Genomic DNA, 15,577 nt, shown 5'->3' with positions numbered 1-15,577 from the left:
TGATGGGATAGATGGGATGGGATAGATGGGATGGATAGATGGGATGGGATAGATGGGATGGGATAGATGGGATGGGATAGATGGGATGGGATAGATGGGATGGGATAGATGGGATGGGATAGATGGGATGGGATAGATGGGATGGGATAGATGGGATGGGATAGATGGGATGGGATAGATGGGATGGGATAGATGGGATGGGATAGATGGGATGGGATAGATGGGATGGGATAGATGGGATGGGATAGATGGGATGGGATAGATGGGATGGGATAGATGGGATGGGATAGATGGGATGGATAGATGGGATGGGATAGATGGGATGGGATAGATGGGATGGGATAGATGGGATGGGATAGATGGGATGGATAGATGGGATGGGATAGATGGGATGGGATAGATGGGATGGGATAGATGGGATGGGATAGATGGGATGGGATAGATGGGATGGGATAGATGGGATGGGATAGATGGGATGGGATAGATGGGATGGGATAGATGGGATGGGATAGATGGGATGGGATAGATGGGATGGGATAGATGGGATGGGATAGATGGGATGGGATAGATGGGATGGGATAGATGGGATGGGATAGATGGGATGGGATAGATGGGATGGGATAGATGGGATGGGATAGATGGGATGGGATAGATGGGATGGGATAGATGGGATGGGATAGATGGGATGGGATAGATGGGATGGGATAGATGGGATGGATAGATGGGATGGGATAGATGGGATGGGATAGATGGGATGGGATAGATGGGATGGGATAGATGGGATGGGATAGATGGGATGGGATAGATGGGATGGGATAGATGGGATGGGATAGATGGGATGGGATAGATGGGATGGGATAGATGGGATGGGATAGATGGGATGGGATAGATGGGATGGGATAGATGGGATGGGATAGATGGGATGGGATAGATGGGATGGGATAGATGGGATGGGATAGATGGGATGGGATAGATGGGATGGGATAGATGGGATGGGATAGATGGGATGGGATAGATGGATGGGATAGATGGGATGGGATAGATGGGATGGGATAGATGGGATGGGATAGATGGGATGGGATAGATGGGATGGGATAGATGGGATGGGATAGATGGGATGGGATAGATGGGATGGGATAGATGGGATGGGATAGATGGGATGGGATAGATGGGATGGGATAGATGGGATGGGATAGATGGGATGGGATAGATGGGATGGGATAGATGGGATGGGATAGATGGGATGGGATAGATGGGATGGGATAGATGGGATGGATAGATGGGATGGGATAGATGGGATGGGATAGATGGGATGGGATAGATGGGATGGGATAGATGGGATGGGATAGATGGGATGGGATAGATGGGATGGGATAGATGGGATGGGATAGATGGGATGGGATAGATGGGATGGGATAGATGGGATGGGATAGATGGGATGGGATAGATGGGATGGGATAGATGGGATGGGATAGATGGGATGGGATAGATGGGATGGGATAGATGGGATGGGATAGATGGGATGGGATAGATGGGATGGGATAGATGGGATGGGATAGATGGGATGGATAGATGGGATGGGATAGATGGGATGGGATAGATGGGATGGGATAGATGGATGGGATAGATGGGATGGATAGGGGGAGGGGTGGAGAGGGGAGAGGGGTGGGGCGGGGAGGGTTAAAGAGGAGAGGGGTGGAGAGGGTATGGGTAGATAGGATGGGATAAGGGGAGGGGTGGAGGGGGGAGAGGGAGGGGGGGAGGGGGAGAGGGGGGAGGGGGAGAGAGGGGGAGAGGGGGGAAGGGGGAGAGGGGAGAGAGGGGGAGAGAGGGGGGAAGGGGGAGAGGGGGGAAGGGGGAGAGGGGGGAAGGGGGAGAGGGGGGAAGGGGGAGAGGGGGGAAGGGGGAGAGGGGGGGAAGGGGAGAGGGGTGGGGAGGGTTGGAGGGGGGAGAGGGTTGGAGGGGGGAGAGGGTTGGAGGGGGGAGAGGGTTGGAGGGGGGAGAGGGTTGGAGGGGGGAGAGGGGTGGGGTGAGGTGGGGAGGGGAGGGGAGGGGAGAGGGGTGGAGCGGGGGAGGGGTGGAGCGGGGAGGGGTAGATAGGATGGGATAGGAGGAGGGTTGGAGAGGGGAGGGGTAAATAGGATGGGATAGGGGGAGGGCTGGAGAGGGGGAGGGTTAGATAGGAAGGGGAAAGGTAGAGAGGGTAGGGTTAAAGAGGGGGAAGGGAGGAGTAGATCGGATGGGATAGGGGAGGTTAGATTGGGGAGGGTTAGATAGGTGCATCTCTGTGTGTTTTCATTCCTTGGTTCTGATTGTCTGTACTTGTTTTAGTGAGAATGTACCATTATTGGCTCGAATACTAATTTGTGGCCAGTCCGGCAACATTCCTGAAGAGTTTTAGGTCAATTATCTTCGCAAGGCTGTCTATTTCTCTCTTTGTGAGTGCTGGTTGTGTACTTGAATTTTTTTTGGGGGGGGGTGGTTGGTTCTGGTATCAGTAACTTTTAACCTCTCTTCAATTTTAAAGACCCCCCCACAAAAATCCATGTTCGGTTGGTCTGTCAGGATGTGGAGGAGGCAGGTAGTTCTACTGAAAAGAATGTGCAGAAAGAAAAGGGTGTGGCTCAGCAGAAGTGGGTGGGGAGGAATGCTGCCAGCTCGAGATGAGAAGACTACGTGGACTGCAAGGTCCTGAGCTCCACAGATCTAAGGAATGTTTGCAAATTGATCAAGTGATTAAGTGGCAGATGGTGAATGGCTACTTCTGTAATTGCAAGTCTGTGATCAGTGGGGTAGCACTGGGGTACCTTTGGTGTTTTTATTCTATACGTTATTGAGACAAGTTTGTAGATGGTGTGAAATTGGTGAGGTGAATGCTTAAGTTACAGAATTGTATTAGCTGGTAAATTGAGTGGAGCAATGGCAGATTTAATTTGCTCTTGTAAATGGGAGGTGATGTATTTTGGAGTTGTGTTTAGTGAGCAAGTGTACTGTAAGTGGTTGTGGAGAGTGTTGAAAGAGTAAAGGGACCTGGGTGGAAAAAAATTATATCCCTGAAGGTGACAGTACAGAAAGAATGATGAGAGGCATATGTGATATTTGCCTTCATTGGCTGATCCTTGGAATATGAGTGGAGGGGCGTTATAGTTCAACTTTACGAACATTAGTTGGGCAATGGCTGGAATACTGCTCAGTAGTAGGAATGTAATTGCACTGGATAGTGTGCAGAGATTATTTAAGATAAATATACAACTGTTGGAGTGATTCAGCAGATCCTAAAGCATCCATAGGTACCTTGATGAAGGTCCAAAACTCTAGGGTTAGTCTGGAATACAGTGATTGAGAAGGTGGTAGAGGCAGGTGTTTTCACAACATTTTAGAAGATTCTGGATGAACACTTGAATTGCTAAAGCATAAAAGGCAACAGATTATAAGCAGGCACAGTTAGAGTAGTTTTTCAATGCCTTTGTAAGTTTTTTGTGGATGCCCTGGTTTCCTCCATGTCCCCAAAGACAGTTGGAAGGTTTATTGGTCACGTGGGTGCATTTGGGTTGTGTGGGCCTGTTATTGTGCTGTATCTCTAAATTCAAATGTTGGAATTTTGATAGGTATTAGATTGTTGATATTGATATGGTGGGATGACAGAATGTTTGTTTTTGTGATATTTAACTCCACTTCTCTATTAATTGCATAGAGTCAAATGAATTGCTTCTCTAAGGTCTCGATTTATTTTGTTCAATGTGATGAATTTATTTTAATACTGTTACTACAATTAGACATTCACTATTTTTCATTTCCCTTTGTTTTCATGTAAGGAAGTTAAAGGCTGTGGAAGGGTATGCTAGAGAATCAAATTTACACCAACATGGACAAAATGGCATTGCTGTAAATTTGATTCTCTAGCATACCCTTCCACAGCCTTCAACTTCCCTACATGAAAACAATATCCACTGTGGGAGAGCTATGCAAGATAGTGGTCCCACCTTCTTGCACTCAGTCATGGCTTTTTAAGTGCAATTGAGGGCTTCTGTCTCCATCATCCTTCCACACAGAGTTCCAGATTTCTGCTATCCTCTGGATGAAAGAAAATGCTTCTTGTCTCCTGCTAAATCGTACAATCACTCTAAATCTCTGCCCTCAAGTTTTTAAGCTCCTTCTGCTAAGGAGAAATGTGCCCTGTTCATTTGCTTTATCTTTAGCCCCTCAAAATTCATAACCCCTCAATTAAATCTTACTTCATCTTTCTGTGTTCCAAAGAAAACAACCCAGATCTGTGAAATCTTTCCCTTTAGCTAAAATTCTGTCTCCAAATGGATTGCACATTTCTTATAAGGAGGTCTAACTAATGTTGCATTATCAGATTTGTATGGGCTCAGCTAAAAAGCAAACTTGTCTATGCTTTTTTTATACACCTTATCAACTTGGTCTGCTACCTCCAAGGACAGACATTCCAAAGTCCTTCGTATTCTGTTTATCCTCCTGCTTTCTGTATTTCTTTTGTTGTGCATCCCCTCATTTCTGGTTTGAATTCCTTTTGCTATTTTTCTGGCTTACTGACCAGACTATAATCTTCTTGAAGTCTGAAACTTTTCTCCTCAGTTTTGAGTGTAAAACATTTAACATTCACAAGCTACTTTATCATGTATTAACCTTTCATTCTAAATAATATTTTTTTATTTTAAATTTAGACTTGCAGCACAGTGACGGGCCCTTTCAGTCCATGAGCCTGTGCCTCCAACCATTCAAAATGTAGAGGTACGTTTTGAACAGACAGGGGAGAACGTACAAACTCTGAATTTGATCCTGGGTCACTGACACTGTAACAGCACTGTGCTTGCCATGCTTTATATTACAAAAAGGATTGAATCCTGTGGAACCTTGCTCTTCCTGCATTGAGCCAATTCTGGATACAATTTGCCATTCTCTTCTTGGATCTCAGGCTTTTGTGACCTGAGATCCAATCCCTATAGATATAAAAGTCTTCATCTCTTCAAAAACAAAATTCAATTGTTAGTGAAACATAATCTTCCCTTGCTGACCTTGATTAGTTTGTACCTTACTAATTGAGGCATTATGCTGTGCATCACAATTGATTCCAATAATTTGTCAACCAGTGAATTTAAACTTAACTATCCTATAATTACTTCAACCTTTCATTTCTAAGCAATTTGCACTCCAATCCTCTGGCACTAATCCTCAATCCAAGAGTAGTGGAAACTGATGGTCAGCCCCTCTAATTTTCTCTCCAGCTGTTTTTAGCAGACTGATGAATTATATTCCGTCGCTAGGTCTTCCCAATATTCACACAGAAATCATTGAAGATTTAATGACGTAGTAGGAAGGGTCACCATGCCTTTTCTGGTTGAAAAAGAGCTACCTTGTGTAAAACATTAATTATCATTGCATAATATATTGCTATGGTTGTGGTTTTGAGAATGGTCAGGAATCCATGGCTGGAAAATCCATCATCGTTGACCCTTTTTTAAATTTCAGTTTGCAGTTCTCCTTAAGGAGTTTGACCCTGTTTTGCCTGCCCACTTGTGTTTGCTTTTCTCCAGATTATCTTAGCTATTCATGTGCATTGCATGACAAATGTTCTTCTCTCACTGTGACTCCTACCATCCTATGTTGGCATCATCTTGGTCTTTAAGTTGTCTAATTTAACTCTTTGACCTTGTATAGTGGACCCAACAAAAAGAAAACTCAGAATAGCACAACACTGTTACAATGCCAGTGACCTGGGTTCGAGTTTGGTGCTGTATGTAAAGAGTTTGTACATTATCCCCGTGTCTGCATGGTTTTCCTCCGGGTTTCCTCCTACCCTTAAAAATGTAGAGGTTGTAGGTTAATTGAGTGTATTTGGGCGGCATCGGCTTGTGGGCCGGAAGGGTCTGTTAGTGTGCTGTATGCCTTAGAAAAGAAATTGGGATAATTTACATGTTCTATTCTAATGATCTTTTAATTTTGAACATTTATTTTTAAACATTGGATCTGTAATTGGTTTAGTTTTTTTCCCCTTCTCTCTACTCTGCCTTTCCTCCCACTCTCTTTATGGACTATTATTGTGTTGTATTTAGATCAGGAAATAATTCTTTACCTATTTAGTTTAATCACTGTAGTCCCAGATGGACAAATTGTACATGATCTGTGGAAGGAATGGGTTTAATGGATCAATGGTGTAGTCCTATTACATGATTTTCCATTCTTTAATGCATGCGTAGAAATGGAGGGGTCAAAGACTTCGAGTTCCACCATGCAGGTGAGCTTTGTGTGCCAACGATGTAGTCAACCTCTCAAGCTGGATACATCCTTCAACGTCTTGGATAAAGTCACAATTCAGGAACTCACAGGTATGAGGTAGTAATAAATATAATGTTCTGTTGTTGTCATTTGTATTGGCAGTGCAACTTTGTCTACAGTTTAGTGGATGCAGGTTCGAGTCCCGCAAAGAGATTTAACCAGAGGAATCCAAGCAATATTGAGCAAGTGCTGAACTATCAGAGATGGCATTTTTGGTTGAGACATAGAGATCCTTGTCTCCTTTCCCTGGTGGAGAGCTCTCTAAGGGACAGTACATTATTAAGAATTGGAAAGTCTTCCCTAATGTCCTAGCCAGGATCAATCTCATCAACATTAACATTAAGATCAAAATATTTTTTTTTTCTGGTCATTATTACATTTTTTTTTGTTTTGGAATTGGCTGCTTGGTTTCCAAACTTAGTTATTCAGTCTTGGGGGATGATGCCTAGATTAGAGGATATGAGTTAGGGAGTGAGGTCAGACAAGGTTGTACTCTCCAGAGGTGGAGGAGCCACCCTCATAATAGAAGTTTATAAAATTAAGAGCACCATTGACAGAGTGGAGAATCAGATTCTTTTCTGCTGGATAAAATGTCACAAACTGGAGGATGCATTTAAGGTTGGTGGAGGGGACATGTGTGAGGCAAATGGGAAAATCTTTTGCAGAGTATTAGTGCCTGGAGCAGGCTACCAGGAGTAGTGGTTCGAGGCAGATATGATGGAGTTTGTGACTTCTAGACCGATATGAATATGGAGGGAATAGAAGGATATGGATCACGTACTATCAGTCAAGTTTAGTTTAATGAGGACATTGTGCATAAGCATCGTGGGCCAAAGGGCCAGTTCCTCTGCTGGTATTGTTCTATGTATTTGTCTAATTTTGAAGTGCTTTAGACTGTTTTGTGGTCAAGAAAACTATCACATTTTCAGACTGATTCATTGTTGACTTTAAGTTAAAGTAATTTAGTTTGTTCCTCCAAGTTCTAACGGAATTAATATGATACTGTGTTCCTATGGCAATAATCGAGCAAGTTCATGTTGCCAATATTATTTCTTCCGTTAAGACTTCAAAACCTGCATTGGAATAAATGTTGTCTTTTGAAGCTTGTCCAAAATTAACATCCAGCTCCATTTCTAAAAACAATGTCTGCTATTTATAAGGTGATAGACTTGCCATCTCAGTATAAAATAATGTCGCAGGATATGATCGGATTTCACTTTTTTGAGTGACAGTCTTAATCTCGTGGCAGCATTGAAACTTGAGGAGAAGAGTTGAGGGCTCCTGAGCAGGTCTGGACTGGTGGTCAGGATGATGGGAATTGCCAAGAATGGGCAAATTAATTATAGTGACAAGGTGTGAGTGTTGTTGGGAGGTAGAGCAATGTCTTGTAGCAGAGATCAAAAGTGCGAGCTGGTGATGGAAAAAGCCTGAGATGGCAATGATGGAGTAAATGTCTGGTTGAGAATGTTGGGGGAAATTCAGGTAGTACAGAAAAGTGGGTAAAGATAAGTGGAACTGCTTATCCATGAATTCATCCTGTTCAACTCTCCTTGGCTTAAAATAGTGCTTCTTCGCCCCAAAACTGTGGTAAAATACTAATAATGTTAACAGTAAAAATCCTAAAATCCAGAATGCTCAGGGATTGGGTCGGTCTGAATTTTCCAGATTTTCGGGCAGTACTTTAAAAATACAAATTTAAGGAGAATAAACAGGTAATTTTTAATGTTAACAAAACATTTTCTCATATAAAATACAAAGTTTAAAATAAAAAATCCAAATAAATATTTTTCATGTGCATCTGTGACCTCTGCGTGGTTTCTTACAGCCGCTGTGCATCTGTGGCGCTTACGCATGCAAAAGCGGAGTTAGAGAAGTCCAGATTCTCAGGTGGTCTGTATTTCTGGCATCCAGATTTTCAGACTTTTACTATACATAGAATCATGAATAGGTTTATAAAGCACTTCGAACATAGGTATGCACAATTTTCCTTGTGCTTCACAGAAGAATGAGGAAAAGTAAATCAGAGAGAGGGATCACAGCTGGGTGTCATGGAGGCACAGAGATGGTTGGATTGAAAGAGCTTAAAGAGAAAGCAGTTGTAGGCAAAAACAAATGGTGTACATTTCTCCGCAGGTCAGGCAGTGTCTTAGAGAGAAACTATTAATGTTTCTGGGTGATAACTTGCATTTTTTCCGTTTGTGATGGAAAGTTTTCTTGCATGAGAACAGGTGTGGAGAAAACAAAGGGAAATCTAAAAATGGGGAGAATGTCAAAACTTTTGATGGGTGAAAGGGTTGATAAAGATATGAATGAACAACGTAAAGTGGGAATGTAAAAGGATAAGATAAAATCTGGGGGTAAAAAAAATGCATGCTGGCAACATTTGATACATTGTTGAATATCTGTTGTTTAACTTGGTGTTGTGTGCCCAAAATGATAAACATTGATGGCTCTACCATTGAGGTTGTCAAGATTATCAAGTTTCTTGGTATGCACTTAGTGGAGAATATCATCTGGTCCCTTAACACCAGCTCCTTAGCCAAGAAAGCCCAGTATTGCCTCTACTTCCATCAGCGAAGGCTAAAGAAAGTTCATATCACACCCTCCATCCTCACTACATTCTACATCCTCACTACATTCTACATCCTCACTACATTCTACATCCTCACTACATTCTACAGACCCTGCAGAGGACAGTGAAGTCAGACCCTGCAGAGGACAGTGAAGTCAGACCCTGCAGAGGACAGTGAAGTCAGACCCTGCAGAGGACAGTGAAGTCAGACCCTGCAGAGGACAGTGAAGTCAGACCCTGCAGAGGACAGTGAAGTCAGACCCTGCAGAGGACAGTGAAGTCAGACCCTGCAGAGGACAGTGAAGTCAGACCCTGCAGAGGACAGTGAAGTCAGACCCTGCAGAGGACAGTGAAGTCAGACCCTGCAGAGGACAGTGAAGTCAGACCCTGCAGAGGACAGTGAAGTCAGACCCTGCAGAGGACAGTGAAGTCAGACCCTGCAGAGGACAGTGAAGTCAGACCCTGCAGAGGACAGTGAAGTCAGACCCTGCAGAGGACAGTGAAGTCAGACCCTGCAGAGGACAGTGAAGTCAGACCCTGCAGAGGACAGTGAAGTCAGACCCTGCAGAGGACAGTGAAGTCAGACCCTGCAGAGGACAGTGAAGTCAGACCCTGCAGAGGACAGTGAAGTCAGACCCTGCAGAGGACAGTGAAGTCAGACCCTGCAGAGGACAGTGAAGTCAGACCCTGCAGAGGACAGTGAAGTCAGACCCTGCAGAGGACAGTGAAGTCAGACCCTGCAGAGGACAGTGAAGTCAGACCCTGCAGAGGACAGTGAAGTCAGACCCTGCAGAGGACAGTGAAGTCAGACCCTGCAGAGGACAGTGAAGTCAGACCCTGCAGAGGACAGTGAAGTCAGACCCTGCAGAGGACAGTGAAGTCAGACCCTGCAGAGGACAGTGAAGTCAGACCCTGCAGAGGACAGTGAAGTCAGACCCTGCAGAGGACAGTGAAGTCAGACCCTGCAGAGGACAGTGAAGTCAGACCCTGCAGAGGACAGTGAAGTCAGACCCTGCAGAGGACAGTGAAGTCAGACCCTGCAGAGGACAGTGAAGTCAGACCCTGCAGAGGACAGTGAAGTCAGACCCTGCAGAGGACAGTGAAGTCAGACCCTGCAGAGGACAGTGAAGTCAGACCCTGCAGAGGACAGTGAAGTCAGACCCTGCAGAGGACAGTGAAGTCAGACCCTGCAGAGGACAGTGAAGTCAGACCCTGCAGAGGACAGTGAAGTCAGACCCTGCAGAGGACAGTGAAGTCAGACCCTGCAGAGGACAGTGAAGTCAGACCCTGCAGAGGACAGTGAAGTCAGACCCTGCAGAGGACAGTGAAGTCAGACCCTGCAGAGGACAGTGAAGTCAGACCCTGCAGAGGACAGTGAAGTCAGACCCTGCAGAGGACAGTGAAGTCAGACCCTGCAGAGGACAGTGAAGTCAGACCCTGCAGAGGACAGTGAAGTCAGACCCTGCAGAGGACAGTGAAGTCAGACCCTGCAGAGGACAGTGAAGTCAGACCCTGCAGAGGACAGTGAAGTCAGACCCTGCAGAGGACAGTGAAGTCAGACCCTGCAGAGGACAGTGAAGTCAGACCCTGCAGAGGACAGTGAAGTCAGACCCTGCAGAGGACAGTGAAGTCAGACCCTGCAGAGGACAGTGAAGTCAGACCCTGCAGAGGACAGTGAAGTCAGACCCTGCAGAGGACAGTGAAGTCAGACCCTGCAGAGGACAGTGAAGTCAGACCCTGCAGAGGACAGTGAAGTCAGACCCTGCAGAGGACAGTGAAGTCAGACCCTGCAGAGGACAGTGAAGTCAGACCCTGCAGAGGACAGTGAAGTCAGACCCTGCAGAGGACAGTGAAGTCAGACCCTGCAGAGGACAGTGAAGTCAGACCCTGCAGAGGACAGTGAAGTCAGACCCTGCAGAGGACAGTGAAGTCAGACCCTGCAGAGGACAGTGAAGTCAGACCCTGCAGAGGACAGTGAAGTCAGACCCTGCAGAGGACAGTGAAGTCAGACCCTGCAGAGGACAGTGAAGTCAGACCCTGCAGAGGACAGTGAAGTCAGACCCTGCAGAGGACAGTGAAGTCAGACCCTGCAGAGGACAGTGAAGTCAGACCCTGCAGAGGACAGTGAAGTCAGACCCTGCAGAGGACAGTGAAGTCAGACCCTGCAGAGGACAGTGAAGTCAGACCCTGCAGAGGACAGTGAAGTCAGACCCTGCAGAGGACAGTGAAGTCAGACCCTGCAGAGGACAGTGAAGTCAGACCCTGCAGAGGACAGTGAAGTCAGACCCTGCAGAGGACAGTGAAGTCAGACCCTGCAGAGGACAGTGAAGTCAGACCCTGCAGAGGACAGTGAAGTCAGACCCTGCAGAGGACAGTGAAGTCAGACCCTGCAGAGGACAGTGAAGTCAGACCCTGCAGAGGACAGTGAAGTCAGACCCTGCAGAGGACAGTGAAGTCAGACCCTGCAGAGGACAGTGAAGTCAGACCCTGCAGAGGACAGTGAAGTCAGACCCTGCAGAGGACAGTGAAGTCAGACCCTGCAGAGGACAGTGAAGTCAGACCCTGCAGAGGACAGTGAAGTCAGACCCTGCAGAGGACAGTGAAGTCAGACCCTGCAGAGGACAGTGAAGTCAGACCCTGCAGAGGACAGTGAAGTCAGACCCTGCAGATGCAATAAACATTATGAAGGACTCCATACACCCCTTGTTAACTTTTCTCCCTTTGGCTATCTGGTAGAAGGTACTGAAGCACTCAGCCTTTTCGTCCAAATTGGGCAAGTTTCTCCCCCCACCCTCCCCCCCCCCCCCAAAGACATCAGGCTCCTGTATTCCAAGAACACGTGGATAGTGTACCGAGGACTTTTATTGTATTTCTTTAAAGATTTTAACTATTTTAAGTGGTATTTATGTAAATCTGGTCTGTAGTTCTGGAGAAATGCTATCTTGTCTTTACCGTGCAATGCATGGTATGAATGACAAATAAAAGTGACTTGATTTAAGAGGGTTGCAAAGTGGCAAGTGATTGATGGCAGTGATAAATCAAGTTTATTGTACAAGTTCAAGCTGATGAAACAACATTCTGTTTCTTGGTGCAAAATATGCAGATACACAACTGGACATAATGCACATGCAAACAAGCAATATGCAGGACAAGTAATGATTTTGTGTGCCCTCTTTAGGGAATGATCCTGGTATATTACATCAATTTGAGGTGAGGATGGAGAAGGAGACTCCAGTGATCTTCTCTTATGGTCCTGTGGATTGATCTCCGATCCATTTCTCTGCAGCAATTGTACCACACTGATGCGCCGCTCAGGATGCTCTTGATAGAACTCCTGTAGAAGGTTAACATATTGGTGGCTGGTAGCCTTGCCTGCTTCAGACTTCTTAGGAGACACAAACAACTGATGAAGGGTCTTCCATCTGAAATATTACCTCCATTTCATTTTCCATAGATGCTGCATAATCTGCTGAATGTTTCCAGCATTTTTGTTTTGATTTCGGGTTTCTATTAACTGCATTTTTTTTTTTTTTTTTTTACAAGTGATTTGTATTTGGGGCAAAGTCTGTTTGTGGGATTGAATGTACCTGTGGAGGAGCAGAAAATTACAAAGATCAGGATTGAAAAGATCAGCGTGTGATGTTAAATAGGCAAATGAGAATTTTAAGTATGTGATAGTTGGAAGTAATGGGGGAAATCACAAGATAAGGCCATTAATTGGGGGGGGGGGGTCCTGAAAATGATAACCCATTGATTATGCAGGTGTCCAGGATATAGTTGGTGTTTATGGGAAGGTGACAGTGTTGAAGAATGACAGCCATCTTTGAGGGAATGCTTTGTGACTCGAGTCAGAGGTCAAGTTAATAATTTTGTGACGAGGAATAACAGAGATGGTATTGCATGGAATAAGCTCATCTCCTGGTCAAAACTTCAGTAACAGTGATCTAAAGATGATTCGTGCTCAGATAAGTAGCTGGGTCTCATCAAGATTCTTCGGCCATTATTTTTCAATGGTGTTCAGATATTTAAAACTATGTGGCTTACTGAAATTGCACATTGAGAGCAAAATCAACAGTATTAAATGATCAGCAAGTATATAATGAAGTTGATTTTTTTTTCTTCAGCTCCTTTAGTTACAGTTACTCCTGTAAAACCAGAAGAAGGCGGCGAGGAAGATGGCAGCTTCCCAGAGGTAAGAACTTAACCAGAGTTCCATAAATTTAATAGTCCAGCTATAGTGTTCACGGGACACCTGATTATTGCTTAATTGATAAGTATATTGTGGATTGCTGTTCAATGTATTGTGACCTAGAATAATACCTAAGGAGGTCATTTCATTGATCCTATTTGAAATGGTAAAAGGGGACCTCGTTATCGTGGTTTATTGTGCAAATAAACATAATGGTGGATCGAGAATGGAATCTTCCTGTTGGTGCTGGCCATCATTGAGCACTCTTTTGTATACACATGATGCAAACTGTATCTGGCTGTTATATGAAAAAAGAATTTTAAGAGATGAATTTGGAACTCCTCAAAAGATAACAGAAGCAGTATCTCTGAATGTAGACAGAGATGGGTACTTGATAATCGGGGGATGAAAGGTTATTGTGGGGAGATGAGAATGTGAAGTTAAGGTTGTAAGCAGATTGGCTGTGATGTTATTATATAGTAGACACTCTGTGAAGGGGCTGACTAGCCTGCTCCAGCTCTTTCATTTTAATTTGAACATACAGGCCCTTTTGGCCCACGAGCCTGTGCTGCCCATCACACAAAATTGACCTTCAAACCAGGTATGTTTTGAAGAGTGGGAGGAAACTGGAGCACCAGAGAAAATCCAAGCAGACAGGAGAACATACAAAACTCTGTACAGACAGTGTTGGATTTGAAGATTGCACTAACATTTACGCTAACCGTAATGCCTTTTGAATGGTATTTTTTTTAAAAGTAACCGTAAGACAGGAAAATATGTACACACACTTTAAGAATAATTACTTGTTTAAACTAACTAGGTTGGAAATTAAGCTGCTTGCCTTTCTGTGGATAACCTTGCTCATTTCAATTCCAGACCTGTCTGGAATTGTGCCAGGCTTGAGGAGAAGATTTCAGTCAATCTGAGGACTTTGCTGTGCTCCACTTAACTTGGAGTCCATTGCAGCAATACAAGCAAATTCATGTCAACATTTAGCTGAGCGTAAGACTAGAAATGAGCTTGGGCTTGGTGTCCTTGGAATCAACTCAGTGAACCAACAGATCATAATGGAGCTATTAGCTTCTGTAATCTGGGTAGCACAGTTTGTGCAGAAGCTCAATTTGTTTTATATTTAAACAGTTGGTCTCAAACTACAAAATATCTGGGGGTAAAATGCAAAATAAACTTAAAATAGTAGTGGCTCAAGAAGAATTTTTTTGCTTTCCCAAAGAAAACAGATAAGAACAAAAGATGTCAGAGCAAAGTTGACCCATTCTGTCCATCATTTCTGCTCCACATTTGAATCGTGTCTGGTGTATTTTTTTTCTCTCAACCCTATTCTCTTGTCTTTTCCACCTTTGATACCAGGGAACCAGACTGTAAGAAGAGATTGAGCAAGTGTTACTGTTAGAGATACTGCATTATTTAAGATAGGAGTTCAATGTCCATAATCTCTGGTGGGGGGCGGGGGGAATTGGGGATTACCTTTTGCATTAGATTTCACCCACTTTTATCATTAGAACAGGTTAATAAATTTTTAATCCATTTTTGTTCTGTGAAATCTCAGTAAAAATTGTTTCACTGACATTACCTTAACTGCCTTTGCTCATTTTGTGAAGTTTTCAGATGTTTGAGATTGGTGGTTAGGAGGTGTGCAAACACCATTCATCTCCCCTAACCTCCCATTAAATTATATATTAGCACATGTAAAACCCAACGAAACCGCGTTCTCCAGCACCAGGTGCACAGAACTAGGCATGAGACTCCTACAAACAGTACATCCGCAGGACAAGTATTCATATCTACAAATAAATAAATATTATTTTGTGAAAGTGAGGGTCTCGAATGGTTAATGTGAACAGTTCCTTTGGTTGTTCAACATCCTCACTGCCCGTGGGAAGAAGCTGTTTCGTAGCCTTGTGGTGCCAGTTCTGATGCGCTTTTATTTCTTTCCCAACAGGAGCAGCTAGTCTAGTATTTTATAACTAATACTTGTGTTAGTTTAGTACTTAATACAAGCATGTGATTTTTTTAAATTACAATGGTAATTGTTCTAAGCTATTTCATAAAACTCTTTAGTTGATATTATCTTCATCTGCTTTTACTTAAAATGCTTTAATTTTCAGGACACATGTAAAGAGAACAAGCCTGATGGTGTATCTAGAAAGTACATTCCTCCAGCTCGGTAAGAACAAGCAATTCTATTTTTTTTTTAATTGGCAAAATATTATTTGCGCTATGTAACAGTCAGTCAATAGCATTAATGCTGATGAACTAAATTTAGCTCCATGTATCATGAAATTAAAATTTGGAGAAATTAGTCTTATTTCTGGATGATTTGTTGGGTTGAAGCTTTCTCTGACCTTGTGAAGAGCAGATCCCTTGGCTTATTTAACCATGCTTTTTATCTCGAGTCGAGTGATGAGTCATTTGGTTGACTGCCATAATGCTCAGGGCATGTTGATTTGGGCGAAGGGTAATTTTTGTCAGTGACCACAGAATCACTACCTTCATAA

At 43.9% G+C, this 15,577-nt stretch overlaps 1 protein-coding gene across 6 annotated transcripts in view; it reads left to right on the top strand.

Annotated features, from left to right (window-relative positions):
• Positions 1-15,577, top strand: part of becn1 (beclin 1, autophagy related) — a 33,109-nt gene that overhangs the window by 5,387 nt on the left and 12,145 nt on the right. For 3 of the 6 annotated variants that reach the window (XM_069907290.1, XM_069907286.1, XM_069907291.1), the window contains exons 2-4: positions 6,222-6,350; positions 12,997-13,064; positions 15,188-15,246. In XM_069907290.1, coding sequence (XP_069763391.1) covers positions 6,224-6,350; positions 12,997-13,064; positions 15,188-15,246 — 254 coding nt within the window. In that variant the 5' untranslated portion in view covers positions 6,222-6,223. Of the gene's footprint in view, positions 1-2,331; positions 2,439-4,688; positions 4,756-6,221; positions 6,351-12,996; positions 13,065-15,187; positions 15,247-15,577 lie in introns of all 6 variants that reach the window. The other 3 variants (XM_069907288.1, XM_069907289.1, XM_069907287.1) reach the window with 3 other exon arrangements.

This window comes from Narcine bancroftii, chromosome 12 (assembly GCF_036971445.1).
Source record: "Narcine bancroftii isolate sNarBan1 chromosome 12, sNarBan1.hap1, whole genome shotgun sequence".
NCBI lineage: Eukaryota > Metazoa > Chordata > Chondrichthyes > Torpediniformes > Narcinidae > Narcine > Narcine bancroftii.
Note: the sequence above shows the minus strand (reverse complement) of the source record. Positions and strands in the feature narration are given on the sequence as shown.